The 25,207-nt window shown below is 34.4% G+C and overlaps 1 protein-coding gene across 1 annotated transcript in view; it reads right to left on the minus strand.

The window, feature by feature from the left end:
* Positions 1-2,198: 2,198 nt before the first annotated feature.
* LOC145330110 (dual specificity protein phosphatase 10-like) overlaps positions 2,199-25,207 on the minus strand; it is a 29,460-nt gene continuing 6,451 nt past the window's right edge. Inside the window, exon 4 of the mRNA XM_080174698.1 lies at positions 2,199-7,254. Within this exon, the coding sequence (XP_080030824.1) occupies positions 6,403-7,254 (852 nt within the window). The 3' untranslated portion in view covers positions 2,199-6,402. The remainder of the gene's footprint in view (positions 7,255-25,207) is intronic.

Genomic DNA, 25,207 nt, shown 5'->3' on the forward strand with positions numbered 1-25,207 from the left:
TTTTTTACGTGATTTTAGAGGATTTTTCACAAAAAAAATTTGCCTCTCCAGCGAGCAGCGACCCTAATTTTTAAAAGCGAAGCTTTTCTATAATTAGGGTCGGTCCGTACGTCCGTCCAAAATAGATAGCTTTTATTCGTTAATTTAGGCATGTTAGAATTGTCCTATCGATTTCAAACTTTGCATGATGATTCCTGTAGTAGTTGGGTACGATTTAGAAAGCGTAGCAACTCTATAATCATTACCAGAATGTCCATACGTCCATTTTAAACATGTTGATTTTTCTACTTTTTTAACAACAAATTTTCAAGTGTTCTAATTATCCGTTTGATCTGATTTTTGGTATATTGATTCCTGGGACAACAAAGAAAAATATTATAAGCGAAGCAACTCTTTAATTAAGTCCAAAAATGTAAGTATGTCCATAAACATTATCCTGCTTCAAGCAGTTTTTCAACAAATTTACTTACAATTTTGCTTCGACTCATATATTTTTAAATTCTGATTATTCAGTTCAGATACTATACAAATGTTAATGTCCGTTTGTCCTACCGTTTCAGTGCTTCGCTTTTATGGATGTTGTCATCCTTGTTTTTTAAAGAATACACCTCTGTATTTTGTGCTTTTTACTAGATGACATGCTTCATAAAAAACCTAAATATAAGAGTTTGTTAAATAATAAGATTTAATTAGAAGAACAATTTAACTTAAAATAAGAGCATAAAATTATATTAAATTTTTCATTAAACTATTCTCTTATTAGAAATTTAATTTAAAAATTGATTTATGAAAATTCACTATGTCGCAGCAAGATTAAATCATTTGAATGAATAGAATAGTACAATTTTAATATTAGATATTCATTATTAAAATAAATTTTAATCTATTTTCAATAGCAAAAGAATATATTAATTATAATTTAGTTTATATTTTCAGAGATTGGGGTATATGTCTAGAACGTTTAATAAAACTGGAACAAAATGTTTTATAAACATGTTTTTTTATTCGTTGGCTTAAAAAAATTAAGGAATAAGCATTTGCTTCTTATTAAAAAACATAATTTCTTATTTAAAAATTGATTTTATTATTAGATTCACGCAACCTAACCTAACCTTACCTTGATACATGGAATAACTTTTGTTTTGTCTTTCTGGTTATATTTTTGTATCAAAATTAAAACCTACTTTAAATTGATTTCAAAGCATAATGTGTTCTTATTTATAACTGTATATAGTTTTCATTGGCGTATTTGATCAATAGAGTTTTGATAGATTTGTTAAAATCTGTAGACCAATTCACAAAGTTTTTTTTCCATAGATAAACCTATACTAGTACAACCAACAAATACCATTAAACAGTCAACTTTAATTACTTTCAAAGGTTGACCTATTTCTTTTGTAATATATACTTATACTTCTCTTTGTACAATCTAGAGGCCTCTAGGAGCTATTAGGATGAGGGGGAACCGAGTTCAACATCGATTGTAGTTTTAAAATGAAAAAGTAAATACAAGTTTTTTTGGGGGGGTTAGGGGTTATTTTTTCTAGGGGCGATATTTCTCTTGGGAGGGTGGTGGTATCCTCCCCAAAAATAGTTATAGATTATCCGAGGACCTATGAGAAGCTACCCTGTTAAGGAGAACCCGATCAGTTCAGCGGTTAGCGAGATCCTTTGGTACAAATAGATAAACAAACATCCTGTTACTTTATCAAAAGAATTATAATACTTAATTGTATCTAAAACTATACATCAAAGACGGTTCAACAAACTATCATTGTCATTGTTTGCAGGGTATAATTAATAAAGAAGACTGCAGATTTTATAATAATTATGGTACAAACAAGGACACACTTTCAGGATAGGACAAACATATTTAGAAAATCTTGTTAAAGCCGTCTGAACAGTATTGGAATAAAAAATATTTATAGATGTATAACGCAGACAACTACCGGTTCCAGTGGTGGGGACATTTTTCGTCTGCTGGCAAATTTATTTCTAGTCTTTTATGGCGACTTGGCTGTGTTATATTTCCGACGCTATTGGCTGATATTTAAATATCCAATTAAAGGTCGGCACAGGATTCCAATGCTATTTAACTCCTGCTCCCTCTATACTACTAATTTAATATTCGGATATAGGTCGTTTGCAGTTAACTAGCTGCTGCCAAATATGGCAAAAAAACAAAAAAAAACTTCAGGTTTATATAAATTCCAACTTTATTAATTATCCTAAAATTACACATTACAAAATTAAACAGGATATAATAATAATAATAATTTTAATTATAATGAGACCATAGTGAACAATTTACAAACAATATTACAGAAATTTTACATCATAGTAACATGGACAAATATGTCCAAACCTAGCGCTGCTTTTTGTAAAGAAATTCTGTTGGGTATTTCAATTACTAAAGAAATTCATTTCAATATAAGAATGTCATGTTTTTAATTTTCAATCAGTAAGGTATTTACTAAGGTTGGGCCGGATATCCGGCCAAATACTGGATATTGAAACTATCTGGATACCGGATATCCGGCTGATTCTTAATGTCGGATATCCGGTAATCTGGCTGAATATCCGGTAATTTTCAAGATATATGGCGTTGGTCAGATATTCAAACGGATATCCGGCATTAGAAATCAGCCGGATATTCGGTATCCGGACAAAAAAAGTATCCTGCCTAAGCCTAGTAATTACCCATTTTAACTTGGGTTAATGACGGACGTTCAAATATACTTTTGTTATAGAGTGGCTGCGCTACTAATAATTTGAATCATAAGACTAAAACATTTTCAGATTAGTTTTTCTCAGTTTTTTTGGACTATTTTCAAATGCTTTGAATTTTTCTAATAAAATAAAATAATAATAATATTGCTTATCTTTCTTTGAAAGCTTTATATGTATCAAAATTTTTAATGCCCAAAAAGTTAACAAAATATTTATTTTTAAATAAAATTTTAAAATCAAGCGTTTTTTATTGAAATAGTCAAAATTTTAGAAAATTTAATAAATAGATTTTAATTAATGAAAAGAAAAATATAAATATATCACTGAGATAATGACTTTAATTAACTGCCTTTGACAAATATGGTGATTTTATATAAAAAGTCTACCAATGTTTACAACATACCTAGAATATTAGCTTATTATTAAAATCTATCATTTTTGATTAATTGGGTAATATGGTTGTTGATTAAATAACTAATTTTTCAGTATCACTACGAAAACAATTAGTATCCGGTGGATTAGAACCAGTTCTTTGCCATACTGAAAAATAATATATAGCCTTGTATTATATAAAATTTTCTAAGAATATAAAAAAGTACTTTGTACAATTTTAAATCCGCGGAAAGCTGTTTATAATAAAGTAACTATTATTATACTCTACATATGTTGTAAATAAAGGTATTAGTATTTAATAAAATCACCAAAAATAAATAAAACATGGTAAAAATGAGGTATTAGCATTCGAAAAAATATACATTGAAAATTATTTTAAAAATTTTAACAACATAATAGCATAAATGCTTTCATTAAAAATTAACTTAAGCAATTAAATTTCTTAAGTTTTTTGCTTCAACGACAGAAATTTTAAGAAGTTTATATTTTCAGCAATTTTAATTGTGTAATATTTGGCTTTAACCATCAAAACAAGCATTACAAATTTAAAATTATTGAATTAAACATATTAAATGACTAATTTAAAATTACATAGAGTATTTTACATTTTAAAATTTTATCTTCTCAAATGTAAAGTGCTCCAAAATTGACATTATCTATCAATGTACACAATTCTTTGGCTATGGCTTTTTTACAAAATAATTTCTATATAAATTCTGTATTCTATCTAAAAAAAACTATTTTAAATTTAAAGTATGTATACAAAATTTGTAAAAGTATTACTATATACCTATACAATATACATATTTGACTTATAGATAGGACTTGAAAATAATTTTTAAAAACATTTATGGCGGTTGAATAGATTTTTCAGTTTAAAGGAGATATAAAAATGATAAAAGATATAGTTTTATTCTACAAGAATATTTACTATTTTATCATAATGTTAATTTAACATATAGTTCTGTAGTTAAATTAAAAAATGTGAATAAAAATTGATTGAGAGTTTTTAAAAATGTCTCGAAAGTGCAAGATTAAGAAAGCTAAGCTTTAGCTGAAATCTAATTATTGAAATATCTCTGGGATCTAAAGGGATAAGACAATAGCCGATAAATTGATATACATCCCCAATGATGATACACAAAAGTAACCCTTCTGTAGATTACAATTAGTGGTTGAAACTTTTAAACACTTAACTTAATGAACTAACCAATCAAAATAAAATAACAGTCCCCAAAGTTATTGAGCAAAAGAATAAGAAAACTTTATTATAAAACTTTGGGGACTTGTGTAATAAACAGCCCAGTGATCTTTCCATCCCTGGAAATATCCAGGTATGGGCCACACAACTCATATTACGCTCACACACACACACACACACACACACACAAACAAACATAAACTTCTGAACCTATATGTTTAGAATGTTTCATATTTAGTAATCTTAGCCTTACAAGCGCTCTCTCTCTTTCTTCCTCCTTTTTTTTTTCTCTCAGAGTAAATAGCTTTTCCTTTCTCCGGGAGTATTCTCTCTCTTTGTATCTAAATCTGTGTTAAAGGTATGACTCATACTTTAGAGGAGCTCCCAGAGATTCACACTGCGCAAATCAAAATTTTTGGTCAATATTTTTTTTTAATTTGAAAAAAAAAAATTGAGATTTTTAAACATCTATAAATAAAGTTAATTTTTTTTCATATGTTAGATTTTTATTTTAAAAAGTTGCTGCAAACTGTGAAATATATTTGTACATTGAAGTAGAATTACATCAGACCTAATACTCCCCCCCCCCCCCTCCTCTAATTTATAGGGCCTCCTTGAACAAGTTAGAAAAGGTTTAGTTAGAGGTTTTAGAATGGTTGTTAAGCTCTATTCTATATGTACATAGAAAGAGAAAGGGGGAAGGTTTAATGGTAGGCCTACCTTTCATTTTCCTTAAATAAGCTTAAAGTAGAGAGAGAAAGAGAGAAATACATAAATGGGAGAAGAAATGCTTTGTGTTTTTGTGGTGGGGGGGGTTAGTTTGGAATATTATGAATGGTGGTTGTACACAGCTCTTGAGAAAGAGGCCCAGTAGTAGGTTCTCATACGGGATTAGATCAGGGAGGGAGGGGACATTGGACTGTTACAATAGTCCCCATAGTATTATAATAATGTTATCTTATTCGTTGGCTTAACAACTATGGGAAATTTTATTGAATTTTGATTGGTGGTCCAAAAGTTTTACCTCTAATTGTAATCTTTAGAAGGGGTAATTTTGTGTATCATCAATAGGGATGTAGATTAACTTATTAGCCATTGTCTTATCCCTTAAGATTCTTGAGATTAGATATTCATTCAATAATAGTTCCAGGTAAGACACAGAGAGAGAGTAACATAAAAAAAAGAGTGCGAGAGCGAGTAATTCTTTTAGGGCTAAAAATAAATAAAAATACTATATTAACCAGTGCGCAAAATATGAAGAAAAAAGTATAGTTGGTTGTATGTATAAATGTTAATGACAGAAAAAAAGAAATAATATCATGATGTAAAGAAGGTATTACAGCTTAAAAACAAAATTAATTGGACCTAAACTTATGTAAAAAAAAACTTTATCATTTTTATATCTCTATCTATTTTTTGTAAAAATATTCATATCTATAATTGTAGGACTCATATAAAAATAAATTCCACAATAACTAATAAACAATCAACATCAAATCTATCCATAATTACAAAAATTTTTTCAGAATATTTAGGATTTGACTGTTTAAATTGCAGCTCAGCTGACTTTAAAATAAATCAAATTTAAATTTAAAATGACTATTAACATGTTGTAAGGTCAAAAAGTTGACCAATTTAATTTTTTTAAAAAGAAGTTACCATTTTACATAGGAACTAATAATAATAAAGGATTCCTGGGACGATTATTACCATTAGTATTACTGCAGCCAGCCAGCCGTGCTATGGCTGATATCCAGCTGTGACACTAGATAATAATACAGGTATAGGAATGACCTAAAACTGTGGGAGAATGTGCGTCAACAACATTCCGCAAGCTCGTCACACAAACAAACAGTAATCGTAACACAGTAGATATAAAAAAAACTCAAACTTTGTTTCATTGACTTTTTTCTCTTTTATATATAGTTTTTTTCTCGTATTCTTTTTTACGGCACCACATAATGTTTTTTTTCTGTACTTTATTTTGATATCAAACAGGGTTAATGATGACTTTGAATGGGAGTTTCAATTATCATATTTGGAATGAAAAGAGGGGGGGGGGGGTTGATATTTTGGATCTAGAGATTGCAGCCTAGCCTGACCTGCTCACCGGGAGCCGACGAGGTGCACTCAGTCCACTGGGTGCTGGCGACAACAGAGGAATTATTTGGGTTCAGTGGAGGGTTTGGGGTAGAATCAAGCTCACAGTTTTCCCGCAGTTTTTTGGCAGATGGCTGTCCTCCATTACTAATATTAATATTGCTAGCGCTGCCAGGTACATGGTGGATGCTGCCGTTGGCTGTTGGGGCTGCCAGACCTTTTTTCAAGCTGCTAACAACAGCCTTTGTGCAGTTGTTCTCCTTCATTTTGATAAGCGACTGCTCAAATTCTAAGAGTTGTCCCATAAAGTTTAGGTTCGGCGAAATTATGGACCGCCGCGACTTGACGAAACGATACGCCTCGATCATAGACATGGGGAAATTCTTTATCAAATACGCCACGGCGATGGTGGGCGATCGGGACACGCCCGCCTGACAATGTATCAACACGGCGCCGCCACGCGCCTTTGCAAGCTCAATAAACTCAAACGCCTCCTCAAAATACTGGCGCAGGTTCTGGTAGCCGTTGTCCGCCACGTGCAGCTGCTTGTACACAATATCCTGCGACGTCTTGTACACCGGCTTCGTGCTGGTCACATTCAGCACGTGGTCAATGCCCAGCCGTTTCAAGACCTCCGGTTCGCCAGCGTCCTTCATGTTGCCGACAAACAGGAATCTGGTCACCTCGCTGGCCGGGTGGTTCTCTATGTCTTTGGTTGGCGACAGGTCTGAGGGGGAGGGTGGGGCGGGTAGGCCAGGCAGGCCGAGGGTGCGTCGGTCTGAGGGCGGGCTGCGCATTAGGTGGTCCTCACATAGGCCCGGCTGGCTTGCCTGAAATTAAATGAGTAAATTAATCCTGAGTAAAAAGATAATAGCACAAAACCATCCTTGGACAAAAAGAACATGAGGAGTTTTTTGCTATAAATTATTTTCAAATCCTTTTTTACGGAAACTTTCGTTTATCGATATATTTTGTTATAAGTTTACAAAGGAATATATGAAATCTTAATATCTTTCTGAAGAAAAATAACACTTTCATGGCTTCAGTATATACAAGAGTAACCAGGGAGGGAGGGGACATTGGGCTGTTTATTACACTAGTCCTCAAAGTTTTATAATGTTTTCTATTCTATGGCCTAACAACGATGGGGACTTTTGTTTGATTGGTTTAGTTTAGTGTCTAAAAGTTTCAATATCTAATTGTTATCTACAGAAGGGGTACTTTTGTATATCATCATTGGGGATGTACATCAAATTGTCAGCCATTGTCTTATCCCTTTAGAGACCTGATTCATATGGAGATAATGTGTTAACATAAAACTTTAATCTGTTGATCATATAAATTATGTTGGTCTTAACTGACATATCATTGATCTAACATCAAATACAAAGTTTAGCATAAAATAAAAATGGAAAAATTCTCAGCTTTCAAAAGGCTTTTTTTTTAATTTTATGGTAGGTAAAACAAAATTATCATAAAATTTAACATTAAATTAAAACAGCAACTATGCAGTCAAAATTTTTTCGATAACGTCAATAAAAAAAAGATTATAAGGAGAGGTGAGGAGAAAACTCCTGTTTTAGAGTAGCTACGCAGCCACAAAATTTTGTATTGGAAATTTTTTCTTTATATATTTTTCCTTTTCAAAAGGTAATATTGAAACTGGCGAGAATGAATAATAGTAATATTTCTTCAAGAATTTTATATTTAAGTAAAGGAATAGATGGAGCATAAGCAATATGTAATTCTCCCCTCAGTTCAGATACCCTATGTTGGGTCTTTGAAATCAGCCAATAGCGTCAGAAATATCAACACAGTCCCTACAAAAGAACAAAAAGCAATTTGCTAGCAGAGAAAAAAGGACTCTGCCACATTGGGCAGGTAGTTTTTTGAATTATACATCTATACTTAAACATGCATTACTTCTAGTATATTTTCCTTAAACCATCATTTTTTATGCTCGCATAAAACTAAAAATGATTCACTTTTGACATTATAATAAAAAAATGCAATTTTGAACAATGGTATATAAGGGGGTAAAATTATGGTATATAGAACCAATTTTCATTGTTTATAAGCACGTTGCAAATTATTTTTTTAAACAAAATTTTTATTGGTGACTATTCTAGCATTGACCAAACCAAGCCAGTGTACTGGGTACTATATTAGTATTGACCAAACCAAACCAGTGTACTGGGTACTATATTAGTATTGACCAAACCAAACCAGTGTAATGGTGACTATATTAGTATTGACCAAACCAGTGTACCGGTGACTATATTAGTATCAACCAAACCAAACCAAGAGCTGTAAGTCCAATTCTGATTACTGGTGACTATATTAGTATTAACCAAACCAAACCAGTGTACTGAGTACTATATTAGTATTGATCAAACCAAACCAGTGTACTGGTCACTATAATAGTATTGACCAAACCAAACCAGTGTACTGAGTACTATAATAGTATTGACCAAACCAAACCAGTGTACTGGTGACTATACTAGTATTGACCAAACCAAACCAGTGTACTGGTGACTATATTAGTATTGACCAAACCAAACCAGTGTACTGGTCACTATATTAGTATTGACCAAACCAAAATAGTTTACTGGTGACTATATTAGTATTGCCCATACCAAACCAGTTTACTTGTCACTATATTAGTATTGACCAAACCAAACCAGTGTACTGGTGACTATATTAGTATTGACCAAACCAAACCAGTGTATTGGTGACTATATTAGTATTGACCAAACCAAACCAGTGTAATGGTCACTATATTAGTATTGACCAAACCAAACCAGTTTACTGGTGACTATATTAGTATTGACCAAACCAAACCAGTGTACTGGTTACTATATTAGTATTGACCAAACCAAACCAGTTTACTGGTGACTATATTAGTATTAACCAAACCAAACCAAGAGCTGTAAGTCCAATTCTGTATACTGGTGACTATATTAGTATTGACCAAACCAAACAATTTCTGCATTAATAGTCATTCTCCACAGGGAGGGAGGGGGCAATGAGCATTTTATTAAACTAGTTCTCAAAGTTTTATAATAAAGGTTTATTATTCGTTGGCGTAAAAACTTTGGGTACTTAAATTGAATTTTGATTGGTTGCTTCATTAAGTTGAGTGTTTAAACGCTTCAACAACTAATTGTAAGTTACATGCAGAAGGGGTACTTTTGTTTATCATCATTGGGGATGTACATCAATTTGTCAGTCATTGTCTTATCCATTTAGATCCTGAGTCATTCCCCCCACCATTTCCTTACCACAAGTGCCCTGTCCTTTCTTATTTTTCTTGGTTCTCTGTTTATTTAGTAGCGAAGCTACTCTATAACCAGGGTATGTCCATACGTCAAACGGTCTAACGACAACTTTTGGGGGGTTCGTTCATGAACCTTAAAGTGAATTGAATTGAGGTATCTCAATAAAATGTGATTTTTAAAAAAGTTTCCTAAGCATGAAAAAAGTTTGCATGTTAAAGCTGCGTCACATATTATTCTTGCTTTGTAAATAAATGGAGGAAATATATAGACAAAATAAAATAATAATTAGGTCATGTTCAGCAGTTGTAGTAGTATATTTAGTCAAGGATCTAAAGGGATAAGACAATGGCCGATAAATTGTTGGACATTCTCAACGATGACACATAAATTACCCCTTCTGTAGATTAGAATTAGTGGTTGAAACGTTTGAACAATCAAATTATTAAATCAACAAATCAAAGTTCAGTAAAAGTCCCCAGAGTTGAATATGTTATTGTAAAACCTTGGGACTAGTGTAATAAACAGCCAAATGTCCCCTCTCTCTCTTATATTGAGTAGTCATTGTGGCCAAACTTAATTTCTATATTTTCGTCATAATTTCTTTTCCTATTGTTTTATGGTTTTTATTGAGAATTGGAGCATTTTGTGTATAGTAAATATTTTCCAGTATGGCTTGAAACCGATTAATACCCGCTGGATTAGGACCAGTCCTTAGTCATACTGAAAAATCATGCATAGCATCATATTACAGACAATTTTCTACGTATATCAAAATTAATAGTTAACCCGAGCCTTCAGGGCTAACAAAACTGGTTTTAATCGTATCATTTTTCATTTTAATATCCGCGGAAAGCTGTCTATAATTAATATTCCTTCTTTTTTTACAGGCATAAACGTTTTTTTTTAAATGATAAAAATGAATCACCAATCTCCAAAACTAGATTTTTTTAAATTGATGACAAATTTCAAATTAAAATGCTAGATTATCTATGGATCTCAAAAATCCACATTTTTTGTACAATTATAGGAAGTAGGATACCACCATTTGTGACCATAAGTTTTTATCAGACACACAAATGATTTACTAAATTAATCTAAAGGGATAAGACATATTTATGAAAATACCTCAATGATGATACATAAAATTACCCCTTTTGTAGATTACTATTAGTGGTTAAAACGTTAGGACACTTAACTTAATGAACCAACATATCATAAGTTAATAAAAGTCTCCAAAGTTGTTAAGGTCTGGGAACCCCAGTCAATATATCCAGTAAGCTTTTTTTGTCTGTAGAGAAGGATCTCGCTAACTGCTAAACCGACATGGTCCTCTTTTACAGTGAAGCTTCTTATAGGTCCCGGGATGGTTTTAGGCTATTTTTCTGCCCTTCCATATATCTTCGAATATAGAGCAGCCGCTAGTATAGTACAAACTAGTAAATTAGGGTCTATGACCATATTTTTTAATCCTGCGGCCATATGAAGGATCCTGAAATTTTGTTTATTTGGCCGAAACACACGCCTACGCCTTCAATTCAAAAGTGGTGCCCAAAGTCATATTATTACATTATTAAAACAGCACTAATGATGGGTAAAATAACTGGTGCTCTACTGTTCAATCTCAGAAAAATGGTAATAATAAGGTGTGTAAATGGAATTCCTATCCCACTTGAGTTTGTTGAAGGGAGGGAGGGAGGGGACATTGGACTGTAAATTAAACAGAAACCTAATAAAGTCACGTTAGTTTATTTGTTGGCTCTAGATTTAATCGAATTTGATTAGTTGTTTCCAACCTTTTCAATCAATAATATTAGTCTACAGAAGGGATAATTTTGTTTATAATTATTGGGGATGTATATCAATTTATCGTCCATTGTCTTATCCCTTAAAATCCCTGCCTCCCACCTTGATATTGTCCATGAGTAAGTTTGTTGGTATGTATTCATAAAAGAGCCTTTAAATTAAGTAAACAAAACATATATTGGTCCTTCCCCTCAAAGTGCATATCAAGCAATGGAACCCCTTCTTTGGTTTTATATGTAGAGAATAAATGGGGGGGGGTGGGATTTTCCCCTATGCCTAACCCCTGCGTGAGTGCATATTGTAACCAATCAAGTTCTTATTCCAATTTTATTATAAAACTTTGGGTACCAGTGTAAATTACAGTCCAATGTCACCTCCCTCCCTGCAACCAGCTGCTTTGTTTAACTTAGAATCTTGTAGCTGCTTTATCAAAGCAGCATCCGATTAAATAAGGCTTTTCGTTTGAGGGAATGTTTTTTATAAATGTTAAATATTATAAATATATGTGTGTTAATAAAGTTTATTTTCAATGCATATAATCGGAGGCCTACAGTTGGTTCTGTTTGGTATGGAAGAGGGGGGGGGGGGGACATTATAAGTAATGACGTAATAAGATTATACTAAAAATAATAATAATAGGATTCTTCCATTCTCTGTATTGTGTAGAATGAAGAGCCTGCTTATTCAGGGAGGGAAGGGATATTGGGCTGTTTATTACACTTGTCCCCAAGGTTTTATAATAGTGTTTTCTTATTCTTTTCCTTAACAACTTTGGGGATTTTGATTTAATTTTGAATGGTTGGTTCATCTAGTTGATTGTCAAAACTTTCAACCACTATATATAGAGGGGGTATTTTTGTTTATCATCAATTTATCGACCATTGTCTTATCCCTTTAGATTCCTGCTTATTATTACTTCCCAAGAACTATGTATAATAATATCTTAAGATAAAGATTTTCTATGAGCTAAGAATATACAATTTTTTATAATTCATTTTCACTAGTGCACTATAGTGTAGAATTACTAGTAATCTTTTAGGTGAAGCTTTTCTATAAATAAGATCTTTCTTTAATAAAGTGGGGAAAGTGGTTAAACTGTACGTCTTCTTCAAGAGGACCCTGTGCCGACTTTCAATTGGGTCTCTAAAAATCAACCAATAGCGTCGGGAATAAAAGCAATTTGTTGACTGGTTAACATCTGTAGACTTATTTTTCATATTAAAGAATTTTACAAAAATGCTTATTTCCACTATTTCTTTAATTTTCAAATATTAATATATGTTTTTATGGATGTTGTCATTCTTGTTTTTACGATTATTACTTAAATTACAAGTTAGATTTAAATTCATGACTTTTCAAATAATGATTAAGATTTGAAACTGCATGATTTAGGTTTCAAATTACTAATATTTATCAGGGATCTAAAGGGATAAAACAATGGCCGATAAATAGATGTACATCCCAATGGCAATGATGATACACAAAATTACCCCTTTTGTATATTACTATTAATGGTTGGAACGTTTGGAAACTCAACTTAATAAACCAACCTATCAAAATTCAGTAAGAAGTCCCCAAAGTTGTTAAGCCAACAAATGATAAAACGTTTTTATAAAATTAGTGATAAACAGCCCAATGTCCCCTCCCTCCCTGATTATTCATACAATAGGGATATTCAAGAATTGGGTTAGTAAGGTTTTTGTAGTGTGCAATCATATCCACACATATATTAAATTAAAATTACAAATTTTCAAAACAGTGCACCCTTCAATTTGCCTAGGTTTCATCAGCTTAAAATAAATTATGGCTTATAATGGATATTGGATATATTAAAATGAGAAAATTTATCGTCAAATTAGCTTGCTCATATGAACCTCATTCATTAGTCAGCTCGTTCATCCAATGGGGAAGGGTTTCGGTAAAGGTGGTGGATCGGATGTATCGCCAGCTGCAGGCATAATTTTATCAGAGGAAATGAAAATCTGGTGAAACATCCAGGTAATAATATATCGATTTTGGCCAATATGGGTGATATTTTACGGAAATGAATGCACACTGTTCTAAATATATGACTCATTTTTCTAGCTAGCTTATCAATCATTGTAACCTTCTTATACTAAGGGATGGGGAAATTAGGTTTTTTTTTACAATAGTCCCCAAAGTTTTACAATAACGTTTTCATGTTCGTTGAGGATTTTTATTGAATTTTTATTTGCTGGTTCCTTTAGTTGAGTATCAAGAAGTTTCAACCACAAATTGTAATTTAGAGAAAGAGTAATTTTGTTTAACATCATTGGGATTTACTTCAATTTATAGGTCATTGTCTTTTCCCCGTAGATCCCTGGAGATACCCCCGAGGGATGCAGGGACAATGGAAAATAAACGTAATATCAGGAATCTAAAGGGATAAAGCAATGCCTGATAAATTCATATACATACATCCCCATTTATGAAAACTATCCTTTGAAACATTTGGAATCTCAATTTAACAACCAATCAAAATTCAACAAAAGTCCCCAAAGTTTTTAAGCCAAACTTTGGGGACTAGTGTAATAAACAGACCATTGGATAAAATTTAAGTGTGTATATTTGTTAATTTATGTTAATTAAATTATATCAACAAAGAATTTTGTATAAAGTTTTTTTTATTGTTTGGAAAAATTAGAAATAATGAAATTTACTAAAATATGAAGACTGGGCTGTTTATTGCTTTAGTTCCCAAGATTTTATCATAACATTTCTTATTCCTTGGCTTAACAACATTAGGGACTTTAATTGAATTTGAATGGTTGGTTTATTTAGTTGAGTATCCAAACATTTCAACCACTAATTATAATCTATCCCTTAAGATCCTGCCTTGTAAAACAAAATTTGTCCACGTGAAAAAGGTCACAAAATTCGATTTATGTATAATTTTATAAGAATTTTTGTTACTTTTTTTATATTGAAACTTGATTAGATAAAATAAACAAATAATAATAATAAATATTGAACTTTGGTCATTAAATCATACAAAGAATTATGAATGATCTAGTTTTTTTTTACAGGGAGGGAGGGGACATTTGGCTGTTTATTACACTAGTCCCCAAATATTTATAATAAAGTTTACTTATTTGTTGGTTTAACAATTTTGGGAACTATTATTCGATTTTGATTGGTTTGTTTATATAGTTGACTTCATATTCAATTTATCCAAAAAATAAAAGAGGAGGTAGGGTGGATCTATGAATCGTTAAATAAACAGTTTTATAACGATATTGCCATAACAGCTTTTAATCTAAAGTTTAAGTAAAAACCTAATAAAAAAAATAAAATCTAATTAAAACATTAACAATTACCTACTGCAGCAAAATTGATTAAATTTCATAAAAATAAACTTGCCCCCATGAAACAGTCATTTTTCGTGGGATTTTTTTATCTTGGCTTATTTGCGTGCTAGAAATTAAGTTTTTACACAAAAATCTAACACACACACACACACAAACATGCACGCACAAATGAACATATGATGACAAATGCAATGGATATATAATACGTGGATATATTGACAGGGAAATATTTGTATTCGATTTAGGTTGCTAATATGAACCTCATTTATTGGTCAGTTTGTTCATTCAGTATGAGGGGAGGGGAATGGGTAAATGGAGTGAATGGAGGGGGTATAGTTATTCTAGTAAGCTGAAAGTATCACTTAATTAAAGTACATGAAAATCTAGTGCAACATCCAAGTAATTATATATCGATTACAAATTGACAAGGATCTAGGAAAAAGCCAATGGGAGATTTATCAACATTTACAAAATATTCAAAATTGTGCCTTAAAAATTGGGACTAGTATAAAACATTTTTCTTACCTATAATTTAAAATTGGGGGGGGGGGGAGGACAAATTAGGGAAGGATTAGTAAAATTGATGGTTGCGCTATGACTTCCGCGTATTGCCATATCAACAAAAGTTCTCATTTACAAAAAAAAACACAATAAAATGAAATATATCCTGTTTTTTTTATAAAGTAGTTTTGTCTAAAGCGCTAAAGATCTTTTTTTAAAAACTGGTCCGAATTTGTTGTATTTTCCAGGGAAGCTTTAGATCTGTGATGGGATGGTTTTAGGCTATTTTAGGCCCCCAACCTCCCCTAGAGGCTAGGGGCAAAGTTGCGATTATGATGGTTTGATAATATACATATGCGCAATTATAGCACATAGTCATATAGGACATTTAATGGGAAAGGAAAAGTAGAAAGGGAATTACAGAGAAAGAGAGAGAAGGAGAGAGATGGCGAGGGAGAGAGAAAGGGAGGAGAGTAAGTTGCCAACATATATTTTCAATTCATGTTTGCACTGATGAGTCATAAAGTATGCGTAATACTAATACTAATAGTCTCACATACAGGGTGTCACATAAAGTATGCGTAATACTAATACTAATAGTCTCACATACAGGGTGTCACATAAAGTATGCGTAATACTAATACTAATAGTCTCACATACAGGGTGTCACATAAAGTATGCATAATACTAATACTAATAGTCTCACATACAGGGTGTCACATAAAGTATGTGTAATACTAATGCTATTAGTCTCACATACAGGGTGTCACATAAAGTATGCGTAATACTAATACTAATAGTCTCACATACAGGGTGTCACATAAAGTATGTGTAATACTAATAGTCTCACATACAGGGTGTCACATGAAGTATGCGTAATACTAATACTCTCACATACAGGGTGTCACATAAAATATTTTCGTAATATTAACTAAATACTCAGCTGTATTTATACCTATTTTAATAATTTTTAAATAAATTATATTAGTCATATTTGACCTTTTAAAATGCTACAAAAAAAACACATTTTTGCTGTTAATAATTTTTTTGGTTCTACAAGAAAATATGTGGATAAAAAACATACAATCTATTAGTCATTCTATTCCATGTGGTTTTTCTAATATTTTGTGACATTATATAATAAAATTTAATCCAATAAAAATAAAAAGATTGAAGCGTTATTAGACTAGCCGATGTATTAAGGAACTACCGAGGGATCAAAAGGGATAATAAGACAATGGCCGATAATTTGATATGTTCATCCCCATGAAGATACACAAAATTACCACTTTTGTAAATTACAATTAGTAGTTAAAACGTTTAGACACTCAACTAAATGAACCAACCAATCAAACTTCAATAAAAGTTATTAAGCCAACAAATAAAATTATTAAACTATGGGGAAAAGTTTAAAAAACAGCCCAATGTCCCCTCCCTCCCTGCAAAGGAACTAACCCATATGCACATATGTACTGTACTTCATTATATGCGCATTTACGCACATTAACAAAATATTCAAACTCCCACACACTCACACACACACTCACGCACTCACGCACACACTCACACACACACGCTCTTATCCTTGGTTTATTTTGGTTATATTTGATTCAATTTAAGTTTGACGTCATAATGAATTAAGAATACAAAATGTTAAATAACAAGGCATACAATGGTCTTAAGTAGCGTAGCTATTTTGATTGAATTAGTAGTTTTTTATATAAAAAAACAAATGGAAAAATTTCCAGGGATCTAAAGGGATAAGACAATCGCCAATAAATGTATATACATACATCCACAATGATGATATACAAAAAAAATATTGGTTAAAACGTTTGAACACTCAACTTAAATTTGAATAAAAGTTGTTAAAGTTAAAGAATAAGAAAACGTTATTATAAAACTTGGGGAACTAATGTAATAAACAGCCCAATGTCCCCTCCCTCACTAATACAAAACAGATTTGATTAACGGAAAAGGTGAAAACTATAAGCCTTTATCCAAAAACTGTTGTTGTTTTGGCTGCTCATAGTCAGTTTCCGGTCCGGGTAGTCATCAGTGGGGTGAGGGGGGGGGGGCGTGGGCTTATGGTGGGGGCTCTGGAGGGGGGCGTTGGAGGGGAGGAAGGCAGGTGAAACTTGGATGGGAGGAGAGGAAGGCAGCTACATGGGTGGGATTTTGCCAGAGGTCCATAGGAGTAAGATTTGTAGGATTATTTGGGCATGAAAAGAGGTGCTGGACTGTTTCTGGGGTAGGATTAACAGGACAGGATGGGCAGTTGGGGGTAAGAGAAGCGTTGATGGAATGGAGGTAGCTTTGGAGTTTAGGACAATAGTTGGATCTTAATTGGGAGAGGATGGTTCTGTAGTGCCTGGGGAGTTGGATTTCGGAGGGGTTGATGTCAGGGGGAGCTTGATTAAGGACAGGATTAGGGGGGTAAGAATTTATGGCTTGGGTGACAGCTGAGGTGTGGAGTCTGGAGATTGTGGATTTGTAGTTTGTGGGAAGGAGGGTGTTGTCGGGGGAAAGAAAAGGTTGGAGAGTAGGAAGGAACATGGATTGAAGGGTGGATTTTTTGGATCTAGGGCCAGGGGGGGTTGTGACGTTGTGGAAGGATGGGTGGGAGGGGCGGAGGGAGGAGGCCAGGTATTGGGAACAAAGAAGGGAAAGGTGGTTCCGTACTGGTAGGATTTTGGTTTCTTGGTGGAGGTGGCTGATGGGAGATTTTTTAGTGGAACCAGTACAGATGCGGAGGGCTTGGTTTTGGAGGACTTGGAGTTTGTCAATGTTGTTTTTGGAGGTGTTAGGGAACCAAACAGGACAGGCATAGGTGGTGATGGGGCGGAGGAGGGTGTTGTAGGTGGTGAGGAGAGTCTCCTTCTGGTGGCCCCATTTGGTGCCAGCCAGACATTTGAGGATTCTAAGGCAGGAGGAAATTTTTGAGGAAATGGTGGAGACATGGGAACTGAAATTGAAAAAGGTGTCAAAGGTAACTCCAAGGATTTTAGGGGTTTTCTCAAGGGGAAGGGTGGAGCCGTTGATTTGGACTTGAGGATGAAGGTTGGATTGGTGCTTGCGGTCAGAAGTGAAGAGGGTGACAGTGGATTTGTTGGGAGCTATGGAGAGGCCGTTGGTGGAGGCCCAGTCAGCGATTGAGGAGAGGTGGGAGTTGATGGATTCAACTGACTGGGGGATGTTAGGGGAGGAGTGGAAGGAGTTAAGGTCGTCGGCATAGGAGGAGGTGTGGGCAGGGGGAATGTGGGGGGCATCTGCTATGTAGAAGTTGAAGAGGACTGGGGAGATAACAGAGCCTTGGGGGACGCCAGTGTGGACAATTTTAGGAGAGGCATTGGTGTTTTGATAGGAACAGAAAGCCATCCTGCCACGCAAGTAGCAGGATAGCCATCTAATGATGTTGGGATGAAGGTTGGAGGAGGAGATTTTTTGGAGAAGGAGGTGGATGGGAATGCAGTCAAATGCTTTGGAAAGGTCGATGGAGGCAACAGTTGTGCGGCTGGGGGGGGGGTTTTGATTGAAGCCATTGGCAATGGTGGTGGAAAGGTTGAGGAGGGAGGAGGTGGTGGAGTGGAGGGGTTTAAAGCCGTGTTGTGAGGGGTGGGTGGAGAGGGATTGTTTAAGGTAGGGGAGGAGTAGGCGTTCAAGGACTTTTGCTGCAGGACAGAGGAGGGAGATTGGGCGGTAGGAGGTGGAAAGGTCAGGGGGTTTACCAGGTTTGAGGAGGGCAATGATTTTGGATAGTTTCCAAATGGCAGGGATGTTGGCAGCGGAGATGGAGAGGTTGAAAAGTTTAGTGAGGTAGGAGATGCCATTTGGACCAAGGTGTTTAAGGTGAAGGATGTTAAGGTTGTCGGGGCCAAGTGCAGAGGAATTGGAGGAATTTTTAATTGCTTCAAGGACAAGGGCAGGGGTAAAAGGTTGGAAGTTTCTGTTGAGGTGGTTGCGGCGGCGGATTTTACGGATAATTTTTCTGGAGAAAGGGTTGGAAGTATGACGGGAGACAGAGGTGAATTGACTGGTGAAGGATTCGGCAATGTGGAGGTGGGAGGTGTGGACTTTGTTGTTGTTGAAGGAAATGGGTTGGTTGGAGGGAGGGGAGTTGTTTTTGCCGGAAAGGGACTTGAGGAGGGACCAGAATTTGGAAGGATTTGTTCTATGGTCGGATTTGAAAAGGGTTTCTTGCCATTTTTTGTTGGAATGTTGGTTTACTATTGCGGAGATTTGGTCATTAAGGATTTGAATTTGAGGATCATGGGGGTTGGTTTCTCTTAAGGAGTCTCTTTGCTGGATAAGGGGTTTAGCAGACTGAGGGAGGGTAGGGTTGGAATTTTTGATGAAGCCAGCAGGAACAGTGTGTTTGGAGGCAGTTTGGAGGATTTGGCGGAAAGTGGCTTCACCTTGGGAGCAGGAGGAAGGGTCAGGAAGGTCTTCAAAAAGGGTTTCAGTTTCTAGGGTAAAGGTGTCCCAGTCTGCTTTATGGAAGTTGTGGAAGGTTTTGACAGGGCGGGGGGTTCTGGTGATTTCGGGAATGGAGAGGAGAATGGGAAGGTGATCAGAACGGAGGGTGGTAAGGGTGTGCCAGGAGAAATCAAGGGCAAGGTGGGCAGAGCATAAGGAAAGGTCAGGGGAGGTAGGTTGGCCATTGGGGGGAAGGCAGGTAGGGGAATCCTCGTTGAGGAGGCAAAGGCTGCTCTCATTGAGAGCTTCCAGCAGAGCCTCCCCACGATTCATGGCAGATTGGTCAAGGGTAATGGAGTTCCAGGCAGGGTTGTGGGCATTGAAGTCACCGACTAGGATAAGGTCATTTGGATTTTCAAAAAGGAGGTTAAAGTCAGGGGTGTATTGTGGGGGGCAGGAGGAGTGTGGGGGGAGGTAAAGGTTGATGATTTGTAGAGGGGAGCCATTGCGGGAAATTTGGATGCCATCAACCTCAAGGGGGCCATTGGAGAGGTGGTTGAGGTTAAGGTGTGTGAAGGGGATGTCTTCGGCAATGAGGAAGGCTATTCCTCCACCAGGTCGGTCTTGTCGATCCTTCCTGATGAAGTTATAGCCAGGGAGGGGTTTAGGATTGGATTTGCAGGAGAGTTTAGTTTCTTGGAGGCAGGTAATTGGGATGTTAAGGGTTGAAATAAGGTTGTGGAGTTCATCTTGGGTGGTAAGGAGACCATTACAGTTGAATTGGAGGATGAAAGGTTTACCAGGAGGTTTGCGGGGGGCAGGGGTGGGGGGAGGAGGGGGCGGGGGTGATTGAGGGTGTGGTGGTGATGGAGGTGTTGTTGGGGAAGGTGGGGGAGACGGGGAGTTGGGTGTGGAGGGTGAGGGAGGGGGGGAATTTTGGGGGGAACAGGAGGGGCATATCCAGAAGGGGGAGTAGTGGGTGGAGGATGGAAGGAGGGAACATTTGGGGTGGACCCATTGGAGGCAGGAGTTACATTGGAAGGAGCCAGTGGATTTAGTAACACCTAAGGAACAGATAGGGCATGGAAATTTGGGGCCACGGGATTTAGGTGGGGGTGTTGATTGTTGGGGGGAAATGGGTGAGAAGGGGGTAGGGGAGGCAGAGATGCAGGGTGGACAGGACCAGTTAGAATTGTATTCGGATTTGGATAAAAACTAAAACTGATATAATCAAGATAAGCAATGACAATCTTTGTTAAAAGAATGAACTAAGAAGTGGCATTTTAGAAGTTTTTTGTCAATTAAATTAAGCTTTTAGCTTTTTATAAGCGTTATCTTTCAACCCCTCCCTTAAAAGAACTTTTTTTTATAAAATTCTTTCTTTTCTGAGAAATTTGAGATCATTAACAAATCTTCACAAGGGGTAGAAGGGTTAAATTCAGAGCTCGGCCTCCGCGCGTAAGCCGTGCATGAGCCTTAGTTAAATCGTCATTTAATAACTTTAAAATTCAGCTGGATGTTTAAACCTGTTCCTAAACATACAATCCATTTTTTAGGAATTTCTGTTTTTGGCACACAAGCGAGTTTAAATTCTAGGTTCGTGCGCGGCTGAGGCGCGGCTGCCGAGCCCTGGTTAAATTAACAATAAAAAGTTAAGAAAGGAAGTTTGTTTACATAAAATCATCAAATTTTCAAAGCAAAATAAATTTGTATTTAGTATATGATATCTTAGTCAAATAGTAGCTTTTCATACATAAAAAAACTGAATTGGTCAAAATTATTCAAGAGCTTTCTAATAGATTAAAAATCCTAAAAATGAGAATTTAAAATGATACCTAAATCTTTGTATGTGTTACAAACAACATAAAAAAAGAATTATCCCAAAATGTAAACCATTTTTGTCTATTATCTATGACCATCTGTCTGATACGGGGTTATACGGCTTTTTTGTAAACGCACCTGCTAATTTTAATACCCTCGATGATTCATAGGAAAGCAATTTTCTGTGTGTGTGTGTGTGTGTGTGTGTGTGTGTGTGTTTGTGTGTGTATTAAAAATGTAAGCTAGAAATGGATATAGAATACGTGGATATATTGACAGGGAAAAATTTATTGTCAATTTTATTTATTGGTCATTTATTAGTCAGTTCGTTCATCTATTAGGAGGGGTTGAGGATGGGGGTATATTCATTTTAGCCAGCTGCTAATCTGGTGCAACATCCAAATAATAATATATCGATTAAGCCAGAGAAATTGAATTCTATGTATAGCATAGCAGGTTAAAAGTTGTTTTACAAAATCAAGTTCTTAAAGAAAATCACATTGCTTGCTATAGATGTCTAAGAACTCCCATTATACATCAAAATTGATTTGCATATTGAAGGTTTATTTTTTCATATTTTTCTAATATTTTAAGCACATTAAAAATACATTTTTTGCCTATCATTTAGTGCAACAGCATTTTTGCAAATGCCGTTGATTTGCAGATTTTTTGACGTAAGCAAAGCACATTATATGCGTAGATATCAACAACCATTGCATGGCTAGAATTAGGTATAAACATTTAGAAATTTTAATTAGTTTGAGTTTTGTATTATTTTTGCTCATTTTTTGTGTAGAAAGAGGCAGGGATCTAAAGGGATAAGACAATGGCCGATAAATTACATACATGATGATACACGAAATTACCCCGTATGTAGATTACAAGTAGTGGTTGAAACGTTTGGACACTCAAATGAGCCATCAAATCAAAATTAAAAATTTAAGTCCCCAACGTTGCTTAGCAAACGAATAAGAAAAACCTTGGGGACTAGTGTAATAAAAAGCCCAATGCCCCTACTTCCATGTAAAAGAGAATCTACTTTATAATTGAGGCATGTCCGTATGTATGTCTGTCTTTCTTTGATTATGCATACATATATTCATTATATAAAGTAGTACGGTTTTTCTGAATGGATTGTAATTTCAAAGAAGCTTTACAAATATCTTAGGAAGGTTTTAGGCTATTAAATTTTAATTTTTCTTTTTTTTTCTTCAAAATGCCTACTATTTTTCACGACATGATTCAAACTGCGTAATATCTGTCCCAATCCTAGTGCACCATGGTAATAAGCTTTTAATCATAATAAAATAAAAAAATTACTTTTAAAAATATCATAATACCATACTGAAAAATTATGTTTAGCATCATATTACAGCCAATTTTCCATGAATATTAAACTAAAAATAATAAAATTATAACCAGTTTTGCTAGCCCGGGCATTCGGCCTCTAGGGGCTAACAAAACTGATTTTAATCATATAAATATTCCCTTTAATATCCGCTGTCTATAAAAGGATGCGAAAATAACTATTTATCTGGTTAAATCATATAAATATTCACTTTAATGTCCGCGGAAAGCTGTCCCTGATAAAGAAGAAGAACTTTAAGAATATTTCTTATGATGAAAAATCCTGAATATTTTTAGGATATCTATGAATATGCAAATAAAAATTAGCTAAAAATAACTTGGAATAAATGAAAATTAAAAATTTAACCTATTAAACTTTAGCAATTGCGTTGACATATTATAACCATGGATTTTGTCGTCATTATGACTACAGTTGTACGTTGATATAATGATAGAATTAAAGTAAAATTAAAGAATGTGTTAAAATCAGGGAGGGAGGGGACATTGGCTGTTTATTGCAGTAGTCCCTAAAGTTTTATAATAACGTTTTCTTATTTGTTGGCTTAAACTTTGAGGACTTTTTATTGCATATTGCATTATTGAACTATCCAAACGTTTCAACCACTAATTGTAACTACCGAAAGGGTAATAATGTACATTGGGGATGTACATAAATTTATCGGCCATTGTCCTATCCCTTTAGATCCCTGGTGAAATGAGCAAAGTCATGCATTAGAAACTTATCAATGACAATCATGGACGGGGCCTCCTTTATAAACAAACAAATTTAACTAATTTCCTTGTAAAAAGTAACAGGATGTCCGTCTGTCTGTTGATTAAAATCTCGCTATGAAGCTTCTTAAATCCAGAAAAGGTTTATTATGTAGGGGGAGAGTAACTTCACAGGTTGCTAAGTAAAATCGCCATGGGGAAAATCCTCCCTTTTCCATAAAGTACCTCCCCCCCAAAAAAAAATATATATAAAAAAGATATAATTTTAATTGATTTGAATGTATTTCCCCATTTCTTTATGGTTTTTTTCTTCCTTTAGTTTGCACCTAGGGAATGGCCCATAAAGTGATGTACATCCCCAATGATGATATACAAAATTACACCTTATATAGATTACAAATTGTAGTTGATAAGTTTAGACACTAATCTTGATGAATTAACCAATTAAAATTCAATCAAAGTTCCCAAAGTTGAAGAGCTAACGCACAAGAAAACATTATTATAAAACTTTGGAGACTAGTGTGATAAAAAGCCCAATTTCCCCTCCCTCCCTGGTTTGCTAGCACCACTATTTTTGCGTGACACTACTTTGTAATATGTTCAAATAAAGGGTGATGCACAATTAATCCATCCTTTAAATTAAAATAGCTACTCAGATGTGTGTCTGTCCAATAAGAGCTCGTAAATGGCTAAACAGGCTTTATGCTATTTTGTGGAGGGGGAAAGATTTTATAAAAGTCTCAAGAGGTAAGGGGTTAATAAACTATTTTCTGATTTTTAAAAAACCTATATTGTTAAAATTCTTTGTTTAAAAATATTGTTTTATGACCTTATCCTTTATCGTGATTAAAATATTGACTCATATCTTTAAAAAACATAAAATACAGTTTATAAAAATCTTTGTGCTTTTCAGAGAATGTTTGTTAAAAGAAGGGTAGGTAGTTGCTAGGAGCGAAGCCACTACCTAATGCATAAAAAATCAATACTTGGGAATTCTAACCGTATTAAAATCATAATAATAAAAAAAAACTTATGCAATTTTTGTAGCAAAATTTTAATGTTTAATACATTATATCTTTTTTGAAAAAGATAAGAGTTCAAAGTACGCTGATTAGTCATTAATTTTACACTAGTTTTAGAAGCGAAGCTACTCTGTAGGTAATTAGTCTGTACGTCATGAGCAATCACATAAACTTTTCGTTATACATAATAGCTTGAGATCAAAAAAGTCATTTCTTAAATAATTTAATATAATTTCTACTATTTCTAAACAGGGATCTAAAGGGATAAGACAATGTTCGATAAATAAATGTACATCCCCACCTCAGTCATGATTTACAAAATTACCTTTTCTGTAGATTACAATTAGTGGTTGAAACGTTAAACTTGAAACGTGGTTAAACTTAATGAACCAACCAATCAAAATTGAGTAAGCTTTCCAAAGTTGTTCAGTTAACGAATAAGAAAACGTTATTATAAGACCTTTCGGACAAGTGTACTAAACAGCCCAATGTCTCATTTAAAATAGTATTAACTTGTTTTTGCTGCGCTTCTTA

The sequence above is a fragment of the Acartia tonsa genome, chromosome 10, assembly GCF_053477335.1.
Source record: "Acartia tonsa isolate MP-2025a chromosome 10, ASM5347733v1, whole genome shotgun sequence".
Lineage (NCBI taxonomy): Eukaryota > Metazoa > Arthropoda > Copepoda > Calanoida > Acartiidae > Acartia > Acartia tonsa.